Raw genomic sequence first — 24,784 nt, 5'->3', positions numbered from 1 at the left:
ATTTTACGATTTTTGGATTGTTTTATTGGGTCATGTTGGTTTTATCACTTGATTATTTATGTTACGAGTGATGAAGAATATCTTGTTTTAGTTTAGCATTATATTTTCAATTTTGTTATCGGTACATGTTTGACAAATAACCTAACCTGAACCGAAGTATCCGAATCCAAACAATCGTTAGGGTTTGGGTCGGGTTTCGAGTTTAATTTAAAACTTTGAAACCCGAAGAACCTGAATAACATGAAACCCAAAAAGTCGAATTAGATTCGTAATATTTAGAGTTCATAATAATAATTATTTGAATATTTATTTACTTAAAATTCAATTTATTTCTAGTAGAGTACGTTATTACCAAGATTTCAACCAGCTAATCCATTTGAATCAATTAATGGGACATTTATTATTTTCTAGATACATCTTAATATGAAAAAATATGTTAGTAATAACTAATAAGATATGCATAGAATTTACTCTTTTTGCTCATGAAAATTGCGTGATTAAGTTTGCAGCTCACATGAGCAACACTAGCTTCACACGTGGGTGATCTACGTGTCAGTTGACCTGGCAGAAGAATCACACGTGGACTGAAAGTCATTGGGCCCGTGTGGACACGTAGGAATCTTTTTAAAAAAGTTTAGTACGAACGTGTGCAGACTTGTGATTTTCACAACCCTTGAAAAGTAACTACACATTCCATTTCCTACCCACTTTAATATTTTTCATTTATTAAATTCTCCACCTGTTGACCTTTGCAATAACAATTAATTTTATATAATTTTTCTCCTTTTCTCCATTAAATCTTTTTAAATAATTAAAAAATAATATAATAAACATCAAACCTTCGAAAACTAAATATATATGACTAAAACATAACTTTAATTTAAAAAAAACAAAAAATTAACCATTTTAACCAGCAAACACGAGTCTGTTGACTCGTAACTACATGTAGCTTTTGAATTGTATACACAAAATATTCGAATTTGCCAGCTCCGATGTCTGATTTTTAATTCATTAATACCAAATTAGCTTAGTGAAAATTTCTATTTTTTTTATAAATATAATTATGTAAAAAAAAATATATCAAGAAAGTGGAATATTAATTTAATTAATTCCCTAATTTAAAAATTAAAAGCTTTCCCTTTATCCCTCCTATAAAAACACTAGTCCATCACACTCCATAACATAGTATTCAACAAAGTGAGTTGAGTGTCAGTATACAATAATATAATAATAATATTATTATTAATGGCCACTAAGAACGACACCGGCGAGAAACAACCACCTCCCGAGTGCACGGTGGAGGAGGTGGCATTGGTGGTGCCGGAGACCGACGACACGTCACTACCGGTGTTGACATTCCGAGCATGGACACTGGGTGTGGGTTCATGCATAATATTAATATTCCTCAACACCTTCTTCACATACCGTACACAGCCGTTAACCATATCGGCTATTCTCATGCAAATTACCGTTTTGCCCATCGGGAAGTTTATGGCGGCCACGTTGCCGACCAAGGAGTATAAGTTGTTGGGTCGGAGCTTTAGCTTGAACCCGGGTCCGTTTAATATGAAAGAGCACGTGATTATCACGGTGTTTGCTAATTGTGGCGTGTCGTACGGTGGCGGTGACGCGTACTCGATTGGAGCCATTGTGGTTATGAAAACTTTTTATAGACAGAGTTTGAGTTTTCTTTGTGCTTTGATTATTGTGTTAACTACTCAGGTTAGTGTTTAAATTGAATTGGGTGGTGTTTGGAAATGGGGATTAATATTAATATAGTGTTTGTTTGTTTTGGTAGGTATTGGGGTATGGATGGGCTGGGATGTTGAGAAGGTACTTGGTGGATCCGGTGGAGATGTGGTGGCCTTCAAACCTTGCTCAAGTTTCTCTCTTTAGGTTTGTCTGCATGGTCTTTCTATTTTCGGTTTTGGGCGGGTATACTGGTCGGGTTGGTGGGTCGAACCCGGAAATGGCACGAACCGAAAATCACGTCAACTCATGCACGACGATGTGTTCACGAGTTGACACGCACGGCCGGCTCTGAGAACGCAAAAAATAATTTTGGCCAAAAGCGATTTTTTTTTTGTCTTAAGTAGTAGTATTTTGTTGGGTAATTTAATTTTTTGTGTCATACTCATACACTGTGTTCACGGGTTGACACGAAGTAAACCTGTTTAACCTGAAGAAATTTATTTCATTTTTTGTTTGCATGTTGATACTTTAAAGTTGCGCAAGACGATGTATTCATGGCTGGCACAAACACAAACCGTTTAGAAAAACATGTCAAACATGTTTAGACAAAACCCAAACTCATAAATTTCTTGTGAAATTTATATCATATAAGGCTGTGTGTAGTGGGCGACAATGGGTGATTTTGGCTTGGAACACCCCCCCCCCCCCCGCGACAAATGGGGCGGTAGGTGGGGGGGATGAGTTTTTATCGTTGTTTGTGTGTTTGTTTTTATTATCATTATATTGTGTGTGTGTGTGTGTGTGTGTGTGATATATATACATATGTGTGTGTGTATAATTTGTGTACCCATAAAACAAAAACTCACACTTTGCTAACTGGGGCCTACACATAACCTAAGAAAGTCACTTTCGTGTTCTTCATATATTTATTTATTTTACTTATTTCATGTGTCATATATTCGTTATCATCATCAAATAAAGGGAATTTTGAACGCATCAAAAAGTTATAAAGCAAAGTTTTATAATTTGTGTATGTCACTTAGTGAGATAATGCAATCTTGTTTTAAACGGATGTTTTTAAAGGCTCGACGACAAATGGTTTCACTTTATAACTTTTTAAATTCTACGTTGGCTGTTAATTTGTTATCTTAGATAGTGGATGTAATATTCAAACTAACATGGCTAACTAATTTTGATTTCAGAGCATTACATGAAAAGGAAACAAAAGCACAAGGCATGACAAGAATGCGGTTCTTCATGATATTCCTACTTTTAAGTTTCGCATACTATGCACTTCCGGGCTATCTTTTCCCAATCTTGACATTCTTCTCATGGGTCTGCTGGGCTTGGCCCAACAGCATAACCGCCCAGCAAATCGGGTCGGGCTACCAAGGTCTAGGCTTGGGTGCATTCACTCTCGATTGGGCAGGGATTTCAGCCTACCACGGTAGCCCATTAGTCACACCTTGGACTACTATTGTCAATGTTGGAGTCGGCTTTGTCATGTTCGTTTACATAATTGTCCCCCTTTGTTACTGGAAATACAACACTTTCGACGCCCAAAAATTCCCGATTTTCTCAAAAAAACTGTTCACACACTCCGGTCACGTGTATGACACCACACGAATCTTGACCCCGCAGTTTGACTTGAATGAAGCTGCTTATGAAAGTTACAGCAAACTCTATTTAAGTCCCATATTTGCACTTTCCATTGGATCAGGGTTCGCAAGGTTCGCTGCAACCCTGACCCATGTCGCCTTATTTCATGGCGGGTAATTATTCTACTTTCTTTTGCTGCTAAAGGTTATTTGTTTAAAAGTACCGTTTACAAAATTTACTGATAAATAATATCTTATTTTCTTTACTGTATCATCTAGGGATATATGGAAGCAAAGTAAGTCTGCGGTGAAGAACATGAAAATCGACATTCATGCCAAACTTATGAAGAGTTATGAACAAGTGCCACAATGGTGGTATCTCGTGTTGTTGATCGGGAGCATCGTGTTGTCTTTGATTATGTGTTTTGTATATAAGGAACTTGTGCAACTTCCTTGGTGGGGTTTTCTCTTTGCTTTTGCACTCGCGTTTATTGTTACGCTCCCCATTGGTATCATTCAAGCTACTACCAACCAGGTACCATTAAACGTTTAAATAAGTAACGCGTTTAGCCTAAGAAGGCGAACTTGGGGTTTTATCAAAGTTTGATAATGTTGAGGAGTTTTAAAAAAATTTTACAAGAGTGGATTTCAGTTGACTTTTTTAAATAAACATAGTCGGTTTGACCTATTAAGTAAACGGGTCAGCTGGCCGGTTTGACTTATTAAGTTAACCAGGTCGGTTTGATATATTCAGTTAGACGAGCCAGATGGGTTTGACTTAGTTAGTTAGAAGGGCCAGGTCGGTTTGACCTGTGTGATTAAGCGGGTCGGGTTGGCATGTTTGACCCATATAGTTAAACAAGTCATCAACCCATAAACATGGTTATTTATACCCTCCAACTTGTTTTAGCATGTTCCTAACACAACTTGAAATATTTTGGTTGTCATATCCAACTTGTTTAACAATCGGGTCGGGTTTGGGTTGACATTTTAAATTAAATGGACCAGGTCGGTTTGACCTATTCAGTTAGACGGGTCATGTCGGGTTGACCTATTTAGTTAGACTAGTCGGGTCATGTTGCCCACCATTTAAGTTTTTTTAACTTTCGAATGCAGCAACCTGGATACGACATCATAGCCCAGTTCATATTCGGTTACGTTTTACCCGGAAAGCCCATTGCTAGCTTGCTTTTCAAGATCTACGGGCGAATCAGCACCGTTCATGCTCTTGATTTCTTATCCGACCTGAAACTCGGGCACTACATGAAGATCCCACCTCGGTGCATGTTCACAGCACAGGTTTGTTTGTTTGTTTTGTTAATGTTAAACCATTTATAACAAATTCATTTTGGTCAATACACTAATGTATGTGTATACATTGTCAGCTTGTTGGAACTCTAGTTGCTGGGACAGCTAACCTCGCGGTGTCATGGTGGATGCTGGAGAATATTGAAAACATGTGTGATATCGACGGGCTTCACCCTGAGAGCCCGTGGACGTGCCCCAAATACAAGGTCACATTTGATGCTTCGGTTATATGGGGGCTCATCGGCCCGCAAAGACTCTTTGGCCCAGGCGGTTTGTACCGAAACCTCGTATGGTTGTTTCTAATTGGTGCAATTTTACCGGTTCCAGTATATATACTGAGCAAGATGTTCCCAGAAAAGAAATGGATCCCGTTGATTAACATACCCGTTATATCGTACGGTTTTGCTGGAATGCCGCCTGCAACGCCGACTAATATTGCCAGCTGGCTTGTCACCGGGATGATATTTAACTACTTTGTGTTTAAGTACAGGAAACAATGGTGGCAGAAGTATAATTATGTCTTGTCGGCTGCACTTGATGTAGGGACCGCATTTATGGGGGTGCTGCTGTTTTTAGCCCTGCAAAACGAGGGTGTCGACTTGAAGTGGTGGGGGGCGAAACCCGATCACTGTCCTTTGGCTAAATGCCCCACGGCCCTTGGGATTAATGTCACAGGCTGCCCCATTTTCTAGACCCGCTATCGAGTATACTAAAAGAAGACAGAATTTGTTTAAATTGAGTTTATTTGTGTTTTGATTTCCTAATGAATGCATATTATTATGTTTGAACAATTGAATCTTATTATTATTATTTTACAAATAAGCAACATGAGTAATTACATTACCAAAAATCTTTGCAAGAACATACACCATTTTTGAAGCAATGAAACCGGTTCCTATCTCTTACAACTATCTCTCTATCAACAATCTCTGAAATCATCTTCAAAGCAACATGACAATCTTCACAAACACGAAGATTCTTAACAATCCTAATCGGTGTCCCATTCCGAGTATTAATCAAACCGAACACAACCGCCAACTTCTCACTATGTCTTAACACAAACTTAACCTTTTCATTCTCTTCAATATCAAGAACAATCACAGAAGTATTAGGCACATAACTTCTAACCCTCATTTGTTCTAACAACTTTTCCCAACTTTCTTTTATCGCTTCGGTTTGCGGGTGCGACTCGTCACCTGCCACAAACTCATGGACCACACCGTCTATGGAAATCGAACTCGACCCAGGTGTCTTCTTCACCCCTTTTTCTCTCATCAACTTTCTCACTCTAGAAACATCTTCCCACCGTTTAGCTTCTGCGTAAATGTTTGATAACACGATATAATATCCATCGTTAAGCGGATCCAATTCAAGGAGGTGTTGAATCGCTTCTTCTGCTAATTCTACATTCTTGTAAACTCGACACCCGCCAAGAAGCGCGCCCCACACAACGCCGTTTGGTTTAATATGCATCGTACTTATAAACTCACGGGCTTCGTTTAGTAGCCCGGCCCGACTTAAAAGATCAACCATACAACCGTAATGCTCGATTTGTGGAACAATGTTGTAATCTTTACTCATGCTAATGAAATATTTGAGACCCTCCTGTACCATACCCATGTGACTACACGCGTGTAAGAGCCCAATAAACGTTACTGCGTTCGGTCTAATTTGTGAATCAATCATTTTGGAATATAATGTCAATGCTTCTTCTCCTTTTCCATTAACGGCTAACCCTTGGATCATCACCGACCACGATACAACCGTTCGATGCTCCATGTTTTCGAAAACATTACACGCGGATTCCACAAATCCACATTTGATGTACATGTCCAACAACGTGTTACACACACGCACATTTCGTTTAAACCCGCTTCGGTCTGAAAACTCATGAATCCTTTTCCCTAAATCAAGCGCACAAAGATCCGCACACGCTGCAAGAACCGCCACCACGGTTACCTCATTCGGACACACGCTTTCCTCCTCCATTTTACTAAAAAGATCAATCGCCTCTTTCGGTTTTCCATTCTGAACAAAGCCCATGATCATAGCGGTCCATGACCTCACATTTCATTCCGGCATTTTATCAAACAACCCGTACGCCTCATCCACATTTCCCCTTTTGATCAAATCCTTAATCATTATGTTCCAAGTGACAACGTCTCGGTCAGGAATTTTATCAAACAGTTGGCGTGCATCGTCGAACTCACCCGAAACAACGTACAAATGCACCAACCCATTTTGCAAGAACAAATTGGATTGTAACCCAAGTTTCTCAACAACCCCATGAATCATCCGCCCACCTAAACAAAGCTTTGTACACGCTTTAATCATAAACGTAATAGTAAACTCGTCTAAACAGACATTATCTTCGTGTAAACGAGTAAATAAACGAACAGCTTCATTAGGCGAATCGCTCTCGGCGAATTGTTTTAAACATGAATTCCATATAACAGTTTCGTGGGTGTTGGAGAGTTTGATGATTGCTCTAGCGTAGTGGAAGCTTGGAGTGAGTCACAAACAGATGCGACTTGTGGGAGTGTGAGGATAGAGATGGGTGTGTTGGTTTTGATGATTTGGGCGTGAATTTGTTTCAGCTCGAATGGTGATTTGAATGTGTACGCAAGGTGGGTTTCGGGTACGAGTACTGGTAATGAAGTCGTGGAAGACATTTGACAAAATTGGAGATTGTCCAAGTGAGTTGTTTTGAGAATATATATAGACCTACAAAATCTATATTACATTGGACCAACGACAGTATAAAGGAGAGGAAGGACTGTTTAGTGTTTACCTCCGATAAGAAAAACAGAAGCGGTTGCATGATTTCCGATCAGAAACACATAATGAGAGGAAGAACGGTGACTCACACAGATATGCGTTAGTTAAAAAACCAAAAGTTTCATCAACAGTCAATTATCTGAGACCGACAAATGTTAGTTTTTAATATAAATAAATAAATAATAATGTTTCTTAAGTTAATTACTTATTCTTTTACTCGTTTTTTGAAGATACTAAGAACTATATTAATAAGTACTTATCTGTAAAAGTATATTAATAGAATATATATGCATTTCAATACCATTGTGATGAATTTTGACTCATGTTACCTGTCAAAATAAAGCATAGCCCGTAACTTAATTTTAAACATATAGGTCGACATCACTGTCTTTGACTCATTTGACACGGGAAAATAAAAAAATGTATTTTCATTTTAATTTTCTTTTGTTTTTGAGAGTTGTAAAACTTGAGTATAGATTCTGAAGTTTACTAGGAATTAATAAAACTACAGCTTTTGTGCTACTAGCCGTATTCGAGAAAGACAAGACATACCATAAGGAGTAGAGTTCAAACCGTATTCGAGAAGGATGGGAACCTGAGACGCCTCCTTCCATACCCGGCTCATCCCTAGCATCACCATCCCGGACTCCGCAAACCGGTAAACCCGAGATTGGACCCGGGATATCTTCGCAAACCATTCCGCCTCCTGGTAGTTGGTGGCGTGGTGGCTCAGAATTGCTTGGCCATTTTTAAACTTCATGGCAAAGGGGATGGCGCGGGCAGAAATGTAGAAGAACTCCCGCTTCCACGATCGGAGACTGCGCTCGGTCGCGCAAATCTTCAAACCCTTGATCCGGGTTGTCAGGGTGTACCACCCCTGGATGCACCTCCAAGTATAGAAGGTCATCAGGCGGTCCACATAGGGCTCAATGCCCAGAATCCGGCACACCCACTCGAAGTGCCGAACCTTGGCAATCGCCATCGGATGCACCTCGGTCAGGTGCACACCGTGCCTCTCAAGGACACGGTAAACAAACTTTGTCAATGGGAACCTAAGATTCCCATAGACAAAGAATGCTGCATAAACCCCGATCTTGCCTCTGGGGGCATCGTACACGGTCTGATGGGGTTCAGGAAACTCAGGCTCGAAAGGATCGAGCATGAACTTCCTAACAACATACCGGTACTGATCGCCGGGCAGAGCACACTGGCACTCACCAGCAGTACTCTTATCATCGGCCGAAGACTCAAGATCACGAGAAGACATTTTGCAGAAAGAAAGCGATTTCGGGAAAATGCTTGCCTGAAAAGGGGAGTATTTGCCGGAAATCGCTAAGAAGAAGAAGAGAAGGGTGAAGGTGTGGATTGCAAAGAGCCCTCTCCCCCTTTATATACTAATCGCAATTAATGCGATGAATTTAATGCGGAGGAGAGAGAAATCGAAGGTGCAATGAAACTATGACACGTGGCAAAAAACAGGCTGGCAACAGCTGTTGACAGGACGCGTACCATTAATTTCGCGGCCACGCGCCCGAAAAATCGCGCCCACGCGCCTGAAAAAGCGTCTGGAATGACCATGTACTGTCACGTCACCATAACTTCCTGCACGTCCTGACACAGTCAGAAGAAACCGTCGCACGACGTTTCAGATGTTTGGACTGTTCCTATCTTTCCACCAACTCTTCGAATTTCGAAATTCAAAATTCAAAAAAGATTCAAAAGTAAGCGGGAAAATACCCCTTACCTTGGCAACCAAGTAACCGTAAGACGGATGCGGGTACAGTGTTAAGGCAAAACCCTTCACATACCTAGCACCCGCAGGGAATTGAAGCCAAGAATAACTTGGCAACCAAGTAACCATAAGACGGATGCGGGTACAGTGTTAAGGCAAAACCCTTCACATACCTAGCACCCGCAGGGAATTGAAGCCAAGAATACCCCGGCAACAAAGTAACTATAAGACGGGTGCGGGTACAGTGTTAAGGCAAAACCCTTCACATACCTAGCACCCGCAGGGAATTGACGCCAGGGGTACCTTGAAAGTAAAGTAACCGTAAGACGAGCGCGGGTACAGTGTTAAGGCAAAACCCTTCACATACCTAGCGCTCCGCAAGGAATTGAAACCAAGAAGGATCTTCTGGGCAATGCTTGCGGAAACGGAAATAACATCCCCGCATAGCGGGAACGTCGAGAACTACATTGTTTGAGGCTCCAGGATGGAATTGGTGGTTTTAACATAATTGATCACTATGTTCAAAACTACCAAAACCTCAGGGAGAATCCACACAAGTGGGACTCAACGCTCCTGACTTGCGAGGAGGTTACATACCTACCCGCATCATACCCAAAGATCAAGCAAAAAAATCGGGAATTTTTGCAAGTGACATTAGGAAACCCGCGGGAAGAATCCCCACGGAGAACCTTAAAACTAAAAACCTTTTTCAAAACCCCTTGCTTAAAGTCCAAAAGTTCACCTCACTTTATTAAACATTCATGAGAAGAACATTGGACTGGGGAGACTTGAAGAGGTAGGTCCCAGCAGAGCCCAGTTGGTCCCGCAAGACTCACCTTGAACAGGGACGTCTGCGCAAAGGCCATCTGCTCCCGCAGGACCCACCATGCTCAGAGAACCTTACGCGCAGTATGCAAGCTGTACACGCAGGAAAAGCCTCCCAATGGTGAAGTACCCCGCCTGTTCCCGCAGTTGTGGATACAAGCCATCAGGGAAGGCTACCCGCAGACAGCAGGGCTACACGCACAAGACAATAGCTACTTCAGTAGTCACATGAAGGAATGAGCAAGGCGGGAACAATCCCGCCAAAATGAGCCAGTCCGTATGATTCTGAAAGATCTTTTGTACTATACCTACCAAGGTATGGATAGGACAGACAATCTGACCAGAACAGCCCATGAGCCAATCACAGGGTGACAGCTCACCGACAACAGTACGAGGAGGAGCACCCTCTAGTACTGTTTGTCACTATTAGCCGCTGCCTACTCACCAACTCTTACTGAGGGGCGTGCGCAGCCTACAGTTGGTAGAATAGTGTTACTGTTGGCCGTAACCTATTCACCAACCAGCATGGCCTGCGTATAATCCACAGTAGGTGGGACGTGCATAATCTACAATTTGTGGAATAGTGCAGCCGACTTTGTTACTGTTGGCCGTAACCTATCCACCAACCAGTATGGCCTGTGCATAGTCCACTGTTGGTAGAACATATTCAGCCGGCTGTACCTTCTAGGAAACCTACATTCGGCTATAAATACTCCAACATCTTGGAATGGTAAGATCATCTGCTATCCTGTTATCTAGCAATCTCTTAATATACACTTATATTCAGAGCAATCTAGTCTGATTCTCACGCCGGAGGGTGGTCACAAGGAGGAACCCCCCCCCCTTCTCAGTGACGAGCTTACGGTGTTTGTTTTGCAGGTCCCCTGAAGAACAACCGTCTCTGTTGGACCTCATTCTCGTGGGAAACATTACTTAACCCCCAGATTATCTATAATCTGCATCGGGTCACTTAGTGTTTCTTCATGCTACTAGCCGTTTTGCAATTTATATGATGTTTATTCTCATATTGGCAAATAATTTATTTTCTATAACTGCATTCAAAGTTGTAAATTGACTAGCGAGCTGGTAAATGTAGTAAATAGAGGCGGTTGTATTTTTATTTTTTTCATGTTGGGAGCTTGTTTAAGGGCTATTGAATTTGTAAAACTCATCTGTTGTTACTCAAGGGATGTTAAAAACATGAAGATGGCTCAATTATTAAAAAGATACAAATAACATGGTTTTTAAGCGTGGTCATTAGGCTTTGATTGTTTCTTGGTAGGCTAACATGTGTTCCTCCTTTTGGAATTTCTGTCTTTGCTCTTCAATACAAATAACATGGTTACTTCGGGCATTTTGTAAGAATGAGACCGGGTGTCCCTTCATAATTATTTGTTACATATTCATGTCGGAGCTTGTTTAAGACTTAAGAGTGCTATTGAATTTCAATAACTCATTTGTTGTTTTACAAGCGATGTTAAAGGCATGAAGACGGCTTGATTATTCAAAGATACAAATGAGATAGTTGTTAACCGTCATCATTACTCATTAGGTTAATACGTGTTGCTCGTTTTGGTATGTTGGTTTTTGATACGGATGACATGGTTGATTTGGCCATTTTGTAATAATGAGACTGCCATGTCCTTTTCAAAAACTTAAAGATTTGCTTAACTCATTCCAACCATCTATGAGAAGACTCTTTATACCGACCATCAAAAAAACTTATTAACAAAGTTTATAATTTTCGAAAAATAAGTCAACTAAAATGTTAATCCTTTTATATATAACACAAACCGAACTACATCTGGATAATGGGTAAGCGAGCAAGAAGCTGCGCCGCTATCCTCTTTTGAATCGCAAAGCCTATTCTACTAAATATAAATCCTTGATTCCTCGGGCTCTGCGAGTCACTGTGGACCACCTTCTGCATCCGCTCCAAAAAGCGAACCGCCTCGGGAGCTAGGGATCCAAAAGTGTCGAAGGCAAATGGAATGAACACGTGCTGATTCTCCAAACACGATGTCTCATGCTTAGCAACCTTCCTAGACTCCGCTCTCAAAACCGCCTGTCCCGGTACGAAGCCACTGTCTCTCAGCCCCACCAACGGGGACACCCCAGTGAGGTCAACACACGCATGCTTACCCCCTGCCCAGCCAAACACAAGAACATCCGCAGGACGCAGGGTAGATCTTCCCTCACGCGGATCAGTCAAAAAGTTAACAGGTGCCTCTTTCTTGGCTGAGATCCCGGCACGTCTAAGCACATCCCATAACACATCTCTAACCCAGTCATGACGATACTTGAATCCCGACAATTCCTTACAGTGGAGGGCACGCTCACCGAATCTATCCAAACAAGCTTTTTTACAAATGGGGCATAATTCATCTGGAGGGAAAAGGGAAATCATAAGCCGGTATTTAAGGATGACTCTGTATTCAACTGCCGACATCCGTTGCCCAAGACCTTCAGTGGGCACAACAGTCAAAAAATCCTGGGCATGAGCCCCCTTGAGACAAGCTAAAACTGCCTTTTGTCTCGGGGTCATATCGAATCGCTCCTCCAAATCATGTACGTGTTTACCATAAAAAGCACTCGCCAAGGTTTGTTGAGATTTCTTGGGGGCGGTCTCCTTATCAGTAAAACCGCCTATATCAAGGTTCGGGAGAGTTGTTCTAATATTACCAAGTGCAAAAGAGTAGTCAGGATCTACCCCCGTAACACTAGCGTTTCGCAGGACGTGGTCCTGCAATTTCCACGACTGAGACCTGGAAGCCACAAATGCATATGCGGAGACATCCTCAGCCGAGAAAATTCCAAAGCCTCCGCAACGCATAGGGAAGGAAGCCGACCTCCACTGGAGGTCCCCAAAATGCGGTTCTCCACACACAACAATATCTTCAATTGCCCCCCGCAGGCCCGCATCAAAGATGGACACAGCCTCTTTGACATGTTCAGGTTGACAGGTTCGGAGCACAAACACTAACTTAGCAACCCCCATGCACGAGCGTAACAAAAGGAGCTCACTTTGTGGGTCCCTCAGGTCCGGCAGGCGTTTCATAAGTTCAACCGCCCTCAAAGCTCTTTTAGTTGCCAAAGACCGAATAAACCCTGCATCCCGACTAACCGCTCCCCCCAAGAGTTTAACTCCCATCGTAGGCCTGCTAATCTCTCCGGGGAATAAACCCGACACTTTCTTCGAATCATCACATGACGGCCAAAAAACCTCTGTTTTTCGAATATTAAGCCTAAGCCTTAGAGACGCCCCCCTCTGAGCGAATAATGCCCAACGCTCTAGTGACCTCCTCAGCCTTACCAATAATAGTGTCATCGTCTAAATACCAAGCATGGAAGGGCAAGAAACAGGTCCCCTGCACCCTAAGGATGAGCGGATAAAGGACCAACGCAAAAAGAAGAGGGCCAATGGGGTCCCCTTGCTGCACCCCAGTAAAAGCCCCGATATGAGTATCCCCCACATATAAACGGGCGGGGCGGGCATATAAAAACTGGTTGATGATGCGTTAAATATTAATACTTAACCCATCGTCAACCATAGATTAACACTTAACGTATTATCAACCATAAGTTAACACTTAACGCATTGTCAACCATGTATATTCCACCCCACACGTCGTTATTTGATTGGTTTACCAACTCATCGACGTATTCCCCAACACATTACTCGACGATGAGACACGTACGGAAATCGGAATAAAACTGAAAACTTTTAATCAGTAGTGGATATTTTAAGAATTTTTCCAAAAATAATACCCTTGATTGATTGTGGGTCACTGTTAAACGTGACTGTGTCTACGAGATGTGTCACTCCAAGAAAGTTCCTCATACCATCCATCATCGCCATAAGAGACGACCCGTCAACATTGACCATCACAAAGCTTCAATCTTTTAACCAAAGTTTGAATCTTTCGTCGCTATATCATCATCTCATCTTTTTTTGTGTTGTAAATTGTAATCAATAAAACTCAGCTGAATCCAAATGGGTCTTGTTTCTCATGAAGCAATTAATCAGTTCAAGGCATTGATGGACCAAGGTTTGTTCATACACTTGTTTTTTTCTAATATGTTTTGATCTTGTTCTTAACCGTTATTACCCACTTACTGATCTCAACATTTTGGGCAGTTGAAGAGCCTCTTAAAAGAACATTCAAGGTGTTTCAAACTTTCTCCTTAATACCCTTTTTAGATCTGTCTATCTGTTAATCAAATCTTTGCTCTTTTAATATTAATTCTGCAAGATTTCATCTTATATGTGCAAATGGTGCTCATTAAATAACTTATTCAAATGCCAAGATCTTTAATTTCAGAGTTACTCAATAAAAGTCAACATCTTTAGATAGTTTGACTTGTTTTAGAGCACAATGTTTGCTTTTTTTTTTGTTCAAGATTTTATCTTATATGTGCAAATGCTACTCACTAAAGAAACTTGTTTTACAGTTATTACCCAATTGATTGCTGATCAAATTCAAAAGTCAACATTTTTAGATTGCTTGACTTGTTTTGGAACAGAATCTTTGTTTGTTTTATTTCATTCTTTTTGCAAGGTTTCATCTCATATATGCAAATGATGCTCACTTAAGAAATTATTTTAAAAGTTAAGATCTTTAATTTCAGAGTTACCCAATTGGATTTATGACCCAATACAAAAGTCAACATTTTTAGATTGTTTGACTTGTTTCAGAACAGAATCTTTATTTTTTTGTGTTTTTCATTCTTTGTTCAAGATTTCATCTTATATGTGCTAATGCTACCCTTTGAAGAACCTTTGTTTTAGAGCTACCCAATTGGAATGATGATCTAATTCAAAAGTCAACATCTTTAGATCGTTTGACTTGTTTTAGAATAGAATCTTTGTCTGTTTTATCTCATTTCTGCAAGATTTCATCTTGTATATATGCTAAAGCTAGTCATTTAAGAACTTATTCAAAAGCTAAGATCTTTAATTTTAGAGCTACCCAATTGGATTGATGGCCCATTTCAAAAGTCAACATTTTTAGATTGTTTGACTTGTTTCAGAACAGAATCTTTGTTTTTGTTGTTTCAAGATTTCATCTCATATGTGCAAATGCTACTCATTAAAGAACTTATCCAAAAGTCAAGATCTTTCATTTATCCAATTCAAAAGTCAACATATTTAGATTGTTTGACTTGATGAAACAATTGTACGCTTTAATCTTGTTTATTTGATGAAGAATCTCCTGTTTATGGTGTAACTTGAGTTGGATTTTATGTTCAGAATGTTCATCAGGAATTTATAATTGAAACTTTGAAGAGATTTTTAAAAGCAAGAGAGGGAAATGTTTCCAAAGCCCATAAGATGGTTCACTTCATCAACCTTAACAATTATTATTTAAAAAAAATATAATATTTTTTGCTATTTTATGTGATATTTTGTATAAATTACAGTTGGTAGATAGCTTACAATGGAGGCTGCAATATGGGATAGATGACATACTAGCCGTAAGTGTGTTTATCCGGATCGATTCGTGCAACTTTTTTTTAATATATAATAACCAGTGAGTGTTCTTATGCAGAAACCAATAATTCCCACTAATTTCTATAGAGGAGTTCGTGACTCACAGCTGATAGGATTATCCGGTTACACAAGAGAGGTTACATTTATTAATTATTTTCGGTTTCTGGTTTGAAACTTTTTAATTATTCTCATTTATATTAATTTGTGACAGAGCCTTCCGGTTTTTGCTATCGGTGCGGGCCTCAGCACATATGATAAAGCATCAGTAAGACTTTGTCAAACTGAGCTGTGTTAAGTGACTCGATTGTCTTGTTTTGAAAATTAATGATGTTTTTAAATTATTTGGCAATTTGTAGGTCCATTATTATGTGCAGTCACACATTCAAATTAATGAATATCGTGATCGTGTGATCCTGGTGAGAAGATATCAAATTTATTTGGAGGTTTTATTTTTATTATTTTAATATCGTGTAATCTAGACACAGCCTGTTTAAACCCCATTTACCTAAACGAGTCAAACGGATTGACGAGTTGTAATCAAGTTGTAAACGTGTTAAACGGGTTGGTGGGTTGGAATAAACGGGTTAAACGGGTTGGCGGGCTGGCCTGTTTAATTAAACGGGTTAAGCAGTTCTACCGGAACACGATTCATCTCTTAAACGGGTTAGATATGAAAGCCCTGAACCTGATTATCTTCGTGTTGTGTGCGCGTCATGTTTGGGTTGTAATCAAGTTGTAAACATAACGGGTTGGTGGGTTGTGATTAACGGGTTATCAGGTTGGTCAGCCTGTTTAATTAAACCGGGTTGGCACGTCGTTATGTTTACTTAAACGGGTTAAACTGGTCAACCCAGACATGACCCATTTATGAAACAGGGTAGATATGAATACCCATAATCCCTGATTATTTTCGTGTCGTGTTTTGGATCATGTAAAAAATTGTAACCACTACTGGAATTGATTGTAGCCGGAAGCAACTAAACGGACTGGAAGATATATTGGCAAGTGTGTGAAGGTTTTAGATATGAGCGGTCTAAAGCTTTCTGCATTGAACCAACTAAAGGTACACGTTAAGATATATATTCACAAATATTCACGATTAATTCCAAATTAAACGTTTTAGCTTTTGAGTCCCGCATAACGAGCTCTGGTGTTTTGACATCCGCATTGCAGCTTCTAACAACTATCTTTACTGTCGATGATCTCAACTACCCAGAGAAGACGATCACATACTATATAGTAAATGTCCCATACATATTCTCTGCTTGTTGGAAGGTCAGCTTTAATATCTCCATTTGAATTTCTTTTTCTTAAATAATAATATTTAAGAAAGGTTATATGAAGATTTATTCGCGCTTGCAGGTTGTGAAACCACTATTGCAGGAGCGAACAAAGATAAAAGTACGCGTGTTGCAAGGTTGCGGTCGTGAAGAGCTTTTGAAGGTAAGTTGGTTGATTATAACTAATCACAAGCTTTTAGCAACCAAGGGTACCACATGTAATAATTTAAATACCAATCTTGATGGTTGGTACCCCAAACAACATTTATTTTTTTAATGAGAACCCGTCACCGGGAATCTTACTGAACCCCACGAAAACTTCACTTACCAATGAGATTAGGTAAAATACAGCTTACGCTGGTCAAACGGCCTTCAAGGAACACAGAACTCCAGTGGAAGCTGGATTCAAACATGAAACCGCAACTAACGGGACTAAACCAAATTACATGTTTTTTGTTTTTCTTTTTTGGTTTTATTTATTGTTTACTAGGGTTGTAAACGAGACGAGCCCGGGCTTGGCTTGCTTAACTTACTAGAGATAAATAAGCTGAGTACCCTTCATAATAGTTTTTTAAGCTTGAGTTCCGTTCGGGCTCGCCTCATTTATTATTTATTTATTAGTTTCTAATCTTATATCATATATAGTTATTTTTATATATATTTCAGTTATGATTATTATATATAGTATAATATATGTTATTTAGATATTTTAATTGTAAGCTTATACATAATAATTATTATTATGCAAATATATATTTGGTAAATAAAAATTATATAAATAATAGGTTCATTTAGGCTAGCAAGCCAGCTCGAGATCAGGGTCGTTTATTAAACAAGCTTATTTTTAGGCTCAAACTCAGGCTTGAGCTAGTTTAAGCTCGGCTCGATTCGAGCTTTTAGCGAGCCAATCTCGAGTAACTTATTTTTAGGGACCTCAAAAGTTTAAAACCACAAATGGAACAATGAATGATGGTTACAAAACCACTTCCCTTGACGGCTAATGTTTGGTGCTATACAGATAATGGACGAGTCTTCCCTCCCTCACTTTTGCCGAAGAGAGGTGTCGGTGTCCCGGTCATGGTCAGGATCATTGTCCGGTGCATGGTCTGGTTCATGGTCCGGGTCAGGATCAGGATCAGGATCAGGATCAGGGTCATCCAGATCTTCAGATGATGACTGCTACTCATTGGACCATCCGTTTCATCAAGAACTTTACAATTACATGAAGCAACAATCTGGGATTCATGAACCATTAGAACCCACAAAGCACGGATCGATTCATGTGCAAGTCCCGTGTGACTCTGAAGATGTAGAATTCCACCAAACACTAGAATCCGAGTTGGAAAAGCTTCGAATCCAAAGTACCCGCTCCGTGTCTTTAGATAAAGTCTAACATCAGTGATTAAATCATGTGACATGTATTTGTAGTATTGTTGTAACAACTTCAACTTATGTGCTGAAGTATTGTAAACTTATACCAAAATCAAAATAATAATAAATCGAAGTCCAAATACAAACACAGATACAAACCAATATGTTAGCTCGTGGATATTCCCTCTTATTCTATCGTTTTTAACTACCCGGATAACCGACTCTAGAAAATCGGGCAGCCCGTGACATTAATCCCGGGTGCCGTGGGACAATTAGCCAGAGGACAATGGTCTGGTTTCGCCCCCCACCACTTCAAGTCGACACCCTCGTTTTGCAGGGCGAAAAACAGCAACACCCCCATAAACGCGGTCCCTGCATCAAGCGCAGCCGACAATACATAATTATACTTCTGCCACCATTGTTTCCGGTATTTAAACACAAAGTAGTTAAATATCATCCCGGTGACAAGCCAGCTGGCAATATTAGTCGGCGTTGCTGGCGGCATTCCGGCGAAACCGTACGATATAACGGGTATGTTAATCAACGGGATCCATTTCTTCTCCGGGAACATCTTGCTTAGTATCCATACCGGGACTGGTAAAAATGCACCGATTAGAAACAACCATACGAGGTTTCGGTACAAACCGCCCGGGCCAAAGAGTCTTTGCGGGCCGATAAGTCCCCATATAACCGAAGCATCAAATGTGACCTTGAACTTCGGGCATGTCCACGGACTCTCAGGATGAAGCCCGTCAATGTCACATAAGTTATCGATATTCTCCAACATCCACCATGATACTGCAAGGTTTACCGTCCCGGCAACTAGAGTTCCGACAAGCTGATAATGTATATGCGTGTGCATTAGTTTACTGACTGAAAGAAATTTGTTGTAAATGACTAGTTATAATAAAAAAACCAACCTGTGCTGTGAACATGCACCGAGGTGGGATCTTCATGTAGTGCCCGAGTTTAAGGTCGGATAAGAAAGAAAGAGCGTGAACGGTGCTGATTCGCCCATAGATCTTGAAGAGCAAGTTAGCAATGGGCTTTCCGGGTAAAATGTATCCGAATATGAATTGGGCTATGATGTCGTATCCCGGTTGCTACATTACAATATCAGTTAAACTTAGTTAAAAAGTTGTTTGGCGGGTTGTAATCAAGTTGTTAAATAGAAAATGGTAATGAATGGGTTAAACGGGTCGTAAATAGGTTGACCTGTTTAACTAAATGTGCTAAACATGTCAAAGTGTCAAACTGACCCAACCCACCCGTTTTAGCAAAAGGTCAATCTGACCCAACTCGTTTAAACAAAAGTCAATCCAACCCGACCCGTTTAAACAAAGGTCAACCCGACACAACAGATTTAAACAAAAGGTCAACTCGTCCCAACCTGTTGTATAAAAGGATATACCGATGTTTCCTTAAACAAAAAGTCAATTCGACCCTAGCCGATGTAACAGAAAGGTCAACGCAATCACGACCTGATTGTTTATATGAACCCCTCTACCTTTATAATTATTTTAATAAAAATCCTCAAAACTTTTAAGAACATTCGTAAAAACATGAGTTCGCCTTTACTTACGTGACGAGGAAAAAACTTTTAGCGCGAAAAAAAATGTTAATTGAAATAGAAACCAAAATAAAGCGCATTAGGTGTTAAACATTTAACGGTACCTGGTTGGTAGTAGCTTGAATGACCCCGATAGGGAGCGTAACAACAAAAGCGAGTGCAAACGCAAAAAGAAAACCCCACCACGGAAGCTGCACGTCTTCCTTATATACAAAACACATCATCAGTGACAACACGATGCTCCCGAACAATAACACCAGGTACCACCATTGTGGCACTTGTTTATAACTCTTCATCAGTTTCGCATGAATGTCGATTTTCATGTTCTGCACCGCAGATTTACTCTGCTTCCATATATCCCTACATGATATAAATCCAGTAAAGAAAATAAGTTACTATTTATTTTTTGTACTGTACACAAATTTTTCGAAAAAAAGTTTGACCAGAAAAACTGTAACAAAAGTTGTTACCCTATTAATGGAAAAAAGGTAGAAATATTAATTACCCGCCATGAAATAGGGCAACATGGGTCAGTGTTGCGGTGAACCTGGCGAACCCTGATCCAATGGAAAGTGCAAACAAAGGACTCAAATAGAGTTTGCTATAACTTTCGTACGCGGCGATGTTTAAGTCAAACTGTGGAGTCAAGACTCTGGTGGTGTCATATTCGTGACCGGTTCGGGTGAATAGCTTGTTGGAGAAAATTGGGAATTTCCGGGCGTCAAAAGTGTCGTATTTCCAGTAACAAAGTGGGACAATTATGTAAATGAACATGATAAAGCCTACTCCAACATTGACAATGGAAGTCCAAGGTGTGACTAATGGGCTACCGTGGTAGGCCGAAATCCCAGCCCAATCTAGGGTAAACGCACCCACACCGAGACCGTGGTAGCCCGACCCGATTTGTTGTGCGGTTATACTGTTGGGCCAGGCCCAGCAGACCCATGAGAAGAAAGTCAAGATTGGGAAAAGGTAGCCCGGAAGTGCATAGTAGGCGAAACTTAGAACCAGGAAGATCATGAAAAACCGCATCCTTGTCATGCCTTGTGCTTTTGTTTCCTTTTCGTGTAACGCTCTGAAATCAAAACAAGTTAGCCATGTTAATTTGAATATTACATCTATGTATCTTTTGATTAACGTATAACGACTCAGTGAGTCGATGGCCTATTCGACCCGGTGATTATTATTCAACTTCATTTTCATGGGCGTTATTTTCTTATCTTTCGATTATTATTCTCTTATTTCGACAACGACTCATCATCATTCGTCGTTACTACTGAAAACGAAAAAAAATATGCCCCATTTGTAATCGGTCGTTTTGAAAAAATTCTATTCTCTAACAAGTGAAATACGCAACTAATAATATAACTTTTTGATAAAAAGTTTAAAAACATATATGTACTTTCCATTTTTGTAGTTCTAAATTTTTAATGTATTGACATGTAAAAAAAATAAAATCAAATCCTTCCTCTTCATGTTAAACTTTCTATGTTCATGTCTACCCGTGACTAACTAGTCTAGTTCAGGTTCATGCATGTGACATGATTACTGAGTTCCGGTACAAATTTCATGCTCAACCCGCCAACCCGCAAACACGACCCTAATTTGAGTAGAGATACAAACCTAAAAAGAGAAACCTGAGCAAGGTTTGAAGGCCACCACATCTCCACCGGATCCACCAAGTACCTCCTCAACATCCCAGCCCATCCATACCCCAATATCTACCAAACACAAACAAACAAACACTATATTCATATAAATATTCAATATTAATATTAACACCTGTTCCCAAACACCACCCAATTCAATTTAACTAACACTAACCTGAGTAGTTAACACAATAATCAAAGCACAAAGAAAACTCAAACTCTGTCTATAATAAGCTTTCATAACCGTTATGGCTCCAATCGAGTACGCATCACCACCACCGGTGGACACACCACAATTAGCAAACACCGTGATGATCACGTGCTCTTTCATATTAAACGGACCCGGGTTCAAGCTAAAGCTCCGACCCAACAACTTGTACTCCTTGGTCGGCAGCGTGGCCGCCATAAACTTTCCGATGGGCAAAACGGTAATTTGCATGAGAATAGCTGATATGGCCAACGGTTGGGTTCGGTATATGAAGAAGGTGTTTAGGAATATTAATATTATGCATGAACCCACACCCAGTGTCCATGCTCGGAATGTCATTACCGGAAGTGACGTGTCGTCGGTCTCCGGCACCACCAACGCCACCTCCTCCACCGTGCACTCGGCGGAGGGTTGTTTCTCGCCGGTGTCCATTTTTATATATTATTATGTACCGACACGAAAGTAGTACCAGTACACCCACAGTTTGAGATATGGTTTGAGGCACAAGTACTGGACTTGTGTTTTTATAGGAGAGAGAGATTAAGGTTGTAAATTACGGAAATGCCCTCACTGGTTGATTTTTTTAACCACAAACGAATCCTCCAGATAAAAGACTGTTGGCTAAAATTTATCATATTGGATACACTCGTCTTTCAATATGGAAAACCCACACATAAGGCTAACACACACAAACACTCGCCCGAAGGAACGGCAGTTACAAATTTGAAACTAAATATTGTGAACAGAAATCAAACATGGAACACTAAGTCTCTCCCTTAGGCTATGCGTAGTGGAGGGGCTACAAAATGAAGCATTTTGCGTCGTGTGACGCCCAGTCAGCAAATGGTAGGAATTTGTTTTTTGGGTGTAGTGGTGTATGAGCTACAAATAGTAATATATATATATATATATATATATATATATATATGATATATATATATATATAACACACACATGCTAATATAATAATTATATTAATTTCTTCCTTTACGGCGACAAAAACATCCTGCCCCCGCCCCTTTTGCCCCAATATCACCTGGGGGCGGTGTTCCTCCAAAATTTCGCCCAAATTCGCATGTTTTGTCACCCCATTACGTATGGCCTTACCACTTCACCCGATAGTTACAATTTCTTTTGCATGTGTTTGATATTTTTGGACATGATATATCACGTAAAAATTGAATTTCTCTTGGCTAATTGGTATTAAGAATTTTGTGTTAATGTTTTGAAAGTCAGACTGGTTGGGCTGGTAAATGTTAAAAACGACGGTTCTATCGGTATAGTTAAAAGTTATGCATGATTAAGAGTGTCGACATAACTTGTCGTCCGTTTTTCAGTCTTTCTATTGTAATTGAATCATTTTATTACTGTTAATAATAGTTTAACAAGCTTATTTTATGGTTGAACCGGTCAACTAGTTTGATTTTTCTGAAATTAACATCATATTTTAGTTATATTTTTAACCTGTTCATATCAGAACTCAAAAAATATGGTTAGTAAATGTAGCAAATGCATAGTACCACATAATACCCTTATTGTATAAAAGAATAATTAAAGTAGTGTAAGAACTAAGAACAAAAAAGTAAAGATTAAATTCCTAAAATAGTCTATTTGAAGAGAGAGATTTCTAAAATAGTCCATTTGAAGAGAGATTATCAAAATAGTCCATGCAAATTTATCTCCAACGTGACATTGGTAATCGTGACGTGAGATCTGTTAACCACTCATAGTGTGACACGTGTAAAGGTACGTGAAAATTACTCTCAAATCTGTCTGCGCCGATAATTTTCTGTCCAATATCTTTTTCTGAAAAACCTTGGTTTTCGAATTAAAGTTATTGACTTATTGGCGCCGTGAGTTTTGAAAACGCGGAACCGATAGCTTTTGAAAACTCACGGCGCCAATAACTGTAATTCGAAAACCATGGTTTTTCATAAAAAGATTTGGCCAGAAAACTATCGGCGCAGACAGATTAGGGAGTAACTTTCACGTACCTTTACACGTGTCCTACTGTGAATGGTTAACAGATCTCACGCACGATTATCAATGTCACGTTGGATATAAGTTTGTATGGACTATTTTGAGAATCTCTCTATTCAATTGGATTATTTTAGAAATATCTTTCTTCAAATAGACTATTTTTGGGAATTTCTCTAAAAGTAAATTATATAAAATATGGAAGTAAATAAAAAATCATACTAAAAAGAAAAAAAAATCTCAAACATGCCCGTGATCATGATACTCTTTATTGCATAGGTCAACTGAGTAAACGAGGTAAATAATTATAATTAATAAATGAATATTAAAGTGGGTGGGAATGAGTTGGAAAATCACACGGCGACACACTCTCGTACCAATTTTTCAAATAAAGGTTTCCTACGTGTCTGCGTGGGACCAACTCACTTTAAGTCCACGTGTGATTCTTCTGCCAGGTAGACTGACACGTAGGTCAGAGTGTAGCCCCGTGTCACTTGTGTGAGTTGCTAATTCATTCACGCAATTTTTCAATAGGAAAAAAGTTAATTCAAAATACCATAATTACTAATTAGGATATTTCGTATTAAATAAGGTATCGAGAAAATAATCATCTCTATATTCATTACTAATTAGGATATTTCATATTAAAGTTTCGTATTAAATAAGTTTCGCATTCAAGTGAATAAATAATTCTAAATAACTCTTAAAAATAAAGCATAAATATTCAATTAATAGTTCATATTTTAAGGCTAACAAAATTTTCAAATGAGCTACTAGCAAAATTTTATGATATCAGGATATGCTCGCATTTCGATTCCGGAGAAAACTCTCACCTAAAGCCAACGCTTATGAACAACCTTTTGAATACACAACAGTGTGATAAGATTAAACTCATTTTGTTCAAGGATACAACTAGTAAACACCATATATTTGACTAGTTTTTCATTATCATCTGATGTCACCAAAACTTAATAATTGACCATTAATATCTCATCACCACACCAGTTTGTCCCTTTTGGTATATTTCATTATTATTTAAGTGTGTTTATTCAAATCATGAAAACAACACATTGTATTCATAAAAAACTATAAAGTATTCATTATTAATTATAAACATTTATACTCTCTAATAAAAACTCTGTTTTGTAATTGGTCACTTTTAAATTAATCATCACAAATAAAAACCAATTAAATCCCTAAAATCACTCATTACCAATCTGAATGACGAGAATAACTAACCAAATACCTAAATCGTTATGAATACCAATGTGCAATAGTTGTCTCTTAACAACATATAATAAGTTT

General features: G+C 39.4%; 3 protein-coding genes and 1 pseudogene across 5 annotated transcripts; 2 read left to right on the top strand and 2 right to left on the bottom strand.

Annotated features, from left to right (window-relative positions):
* The first annotated feature begins 1,244 nt into the window (after nucleotides 1-1,244).
* On the top strand, nucleotides 1,245-5,416 carry LOC143585273 (oligopeptide transporter 3-like). The gene is made up of 6 exons (XM_077067094.1): nucleotides 1,245-1,722; nucleotides 1,799-1,896; nucleotides 2,895-3,464; nucleotides 3,570-3,825; nucleotides 4,407-4,589; nucleotides 4,676-5,416. Exons 1-6 carry the CDS (start codon nucleotides 1,246-1,248, stop codon nucleotides 5,288-5,290), a joined length of 2,199 nt encoding a protein of 732 aa, XP_076923209.1. The 5' UTR covers nucleotide 1,245; the 3' UTR covers nucleotides 5,291-5,416.
* Nucleotide 5,417: 1 nt separating this feature from the next.
* LOC143585282 (pentatricopeptide repeat-containing protein At5g66520 pseudogene) lies at nucleotides 5,418-7,270 on the bottom strand (annotated as a pseudogene).
* A 6,546-nt stretch (nucleotides 7,271-13,816) lies between these two features.
* On the top strand, nucleotides 13,817-18,105 carry LOC143585272 (SEC14 cytosolic factor-like). 3 transcript variants are annotated; one of them, XM_077067093.1, is made up of 12 exons: nucleotides 13,817-13,982; nucleotides 14,072-14,100; nucleotides 15,185-15,268; nucleotides 15,355-15,408; nucleotides 15,483-15,560; nucleotides 15,636-15,689; nucleotides 15,781-15,840; nucleotides 16,392-16,487; nucleotides 16,598-16,699; nucleotides 16,787-16,867; nucleotides 17,723-17,801; nucleotides 17,850-18,105. In XM_077067093.1, exons 1-12 carry the CDS (start codon nucleotides 13,928-13,930, stop codon nucleotides 18,095-18,097), a joined length of 1,020 nt encoding a protein of 339 aa, XP_076923208.1. In that variant the 5' UTR covers nucleotides 13,817-13,927; the 3' UTR covers nucleotides 18,098-18,105. The 3 variants fall into 3 exon arrangements, with proteins under 3 accessions (XP_076923208.1, XP_076923207.1, XP_076923206.1); XM_077067092.1 differs by having other exon boundaries at nucleotides 17,844-18,105; XM_077067091.1 differs by having other exon boundaries at nucleotides 17,838-18,105.
* Nucleotides 18,106-18,172: 67 nt separating this feature from the next.
* LOC143585271 (oligopeptide transporter 3-like) lies at nucleotides 18,173-21,944 on the bottom strand. Its single transcript, XM_077067090.1, has 6 exons — nucleotides 21,470-21,944; nucleotides 21,269-21,366; nucleotides 20,151-20,720; nucleotides 19,750-20,005; nucleotides 18,996-19,178; nucleotides 18,173-18,913 (listed from the first exon to the last, which is right to left on the bottom strand). The coding sequence occupies exons 1-6, from the start codon at nucleotides 21,932-21,934 to the stop codon at nucleotides 18,299-18,301; spliced, it is 2,187 nt and encodes a 728-aa protein (XP_076923205.1). The 5' UTR covers nucleotides 21,935-21,944; the 3' UTR covers nucleotides 18,173-18,298.
* Between the last annotated feature and the right edge of the window lie 2,840 nt (nucleotides 21,945-24,784).

The sequence above is a fragment of the Bidens hawaiensis genome, unplaced genomic scaffold, assembly GCF_021521415.1.
Source record: "Bidens hawaiensis isolate Kalapana, Puna unplaced genomic scaffold, B.hawaiensis_p1.1 tig00033754_1, whole genome shotgun sequence".
Lineage (NCBI taxonomy): Eukaryota > Viridiplantae > Streptophyta > Magnoliopsida > Asterales > Asteraceae > Bidens > Bidens hawaiensis.
The sequence above is the reverse complement of the archived record's forward strand: the minus strand, read 5'-3'. Positions and strand labels throughout refer to the sequence as shown.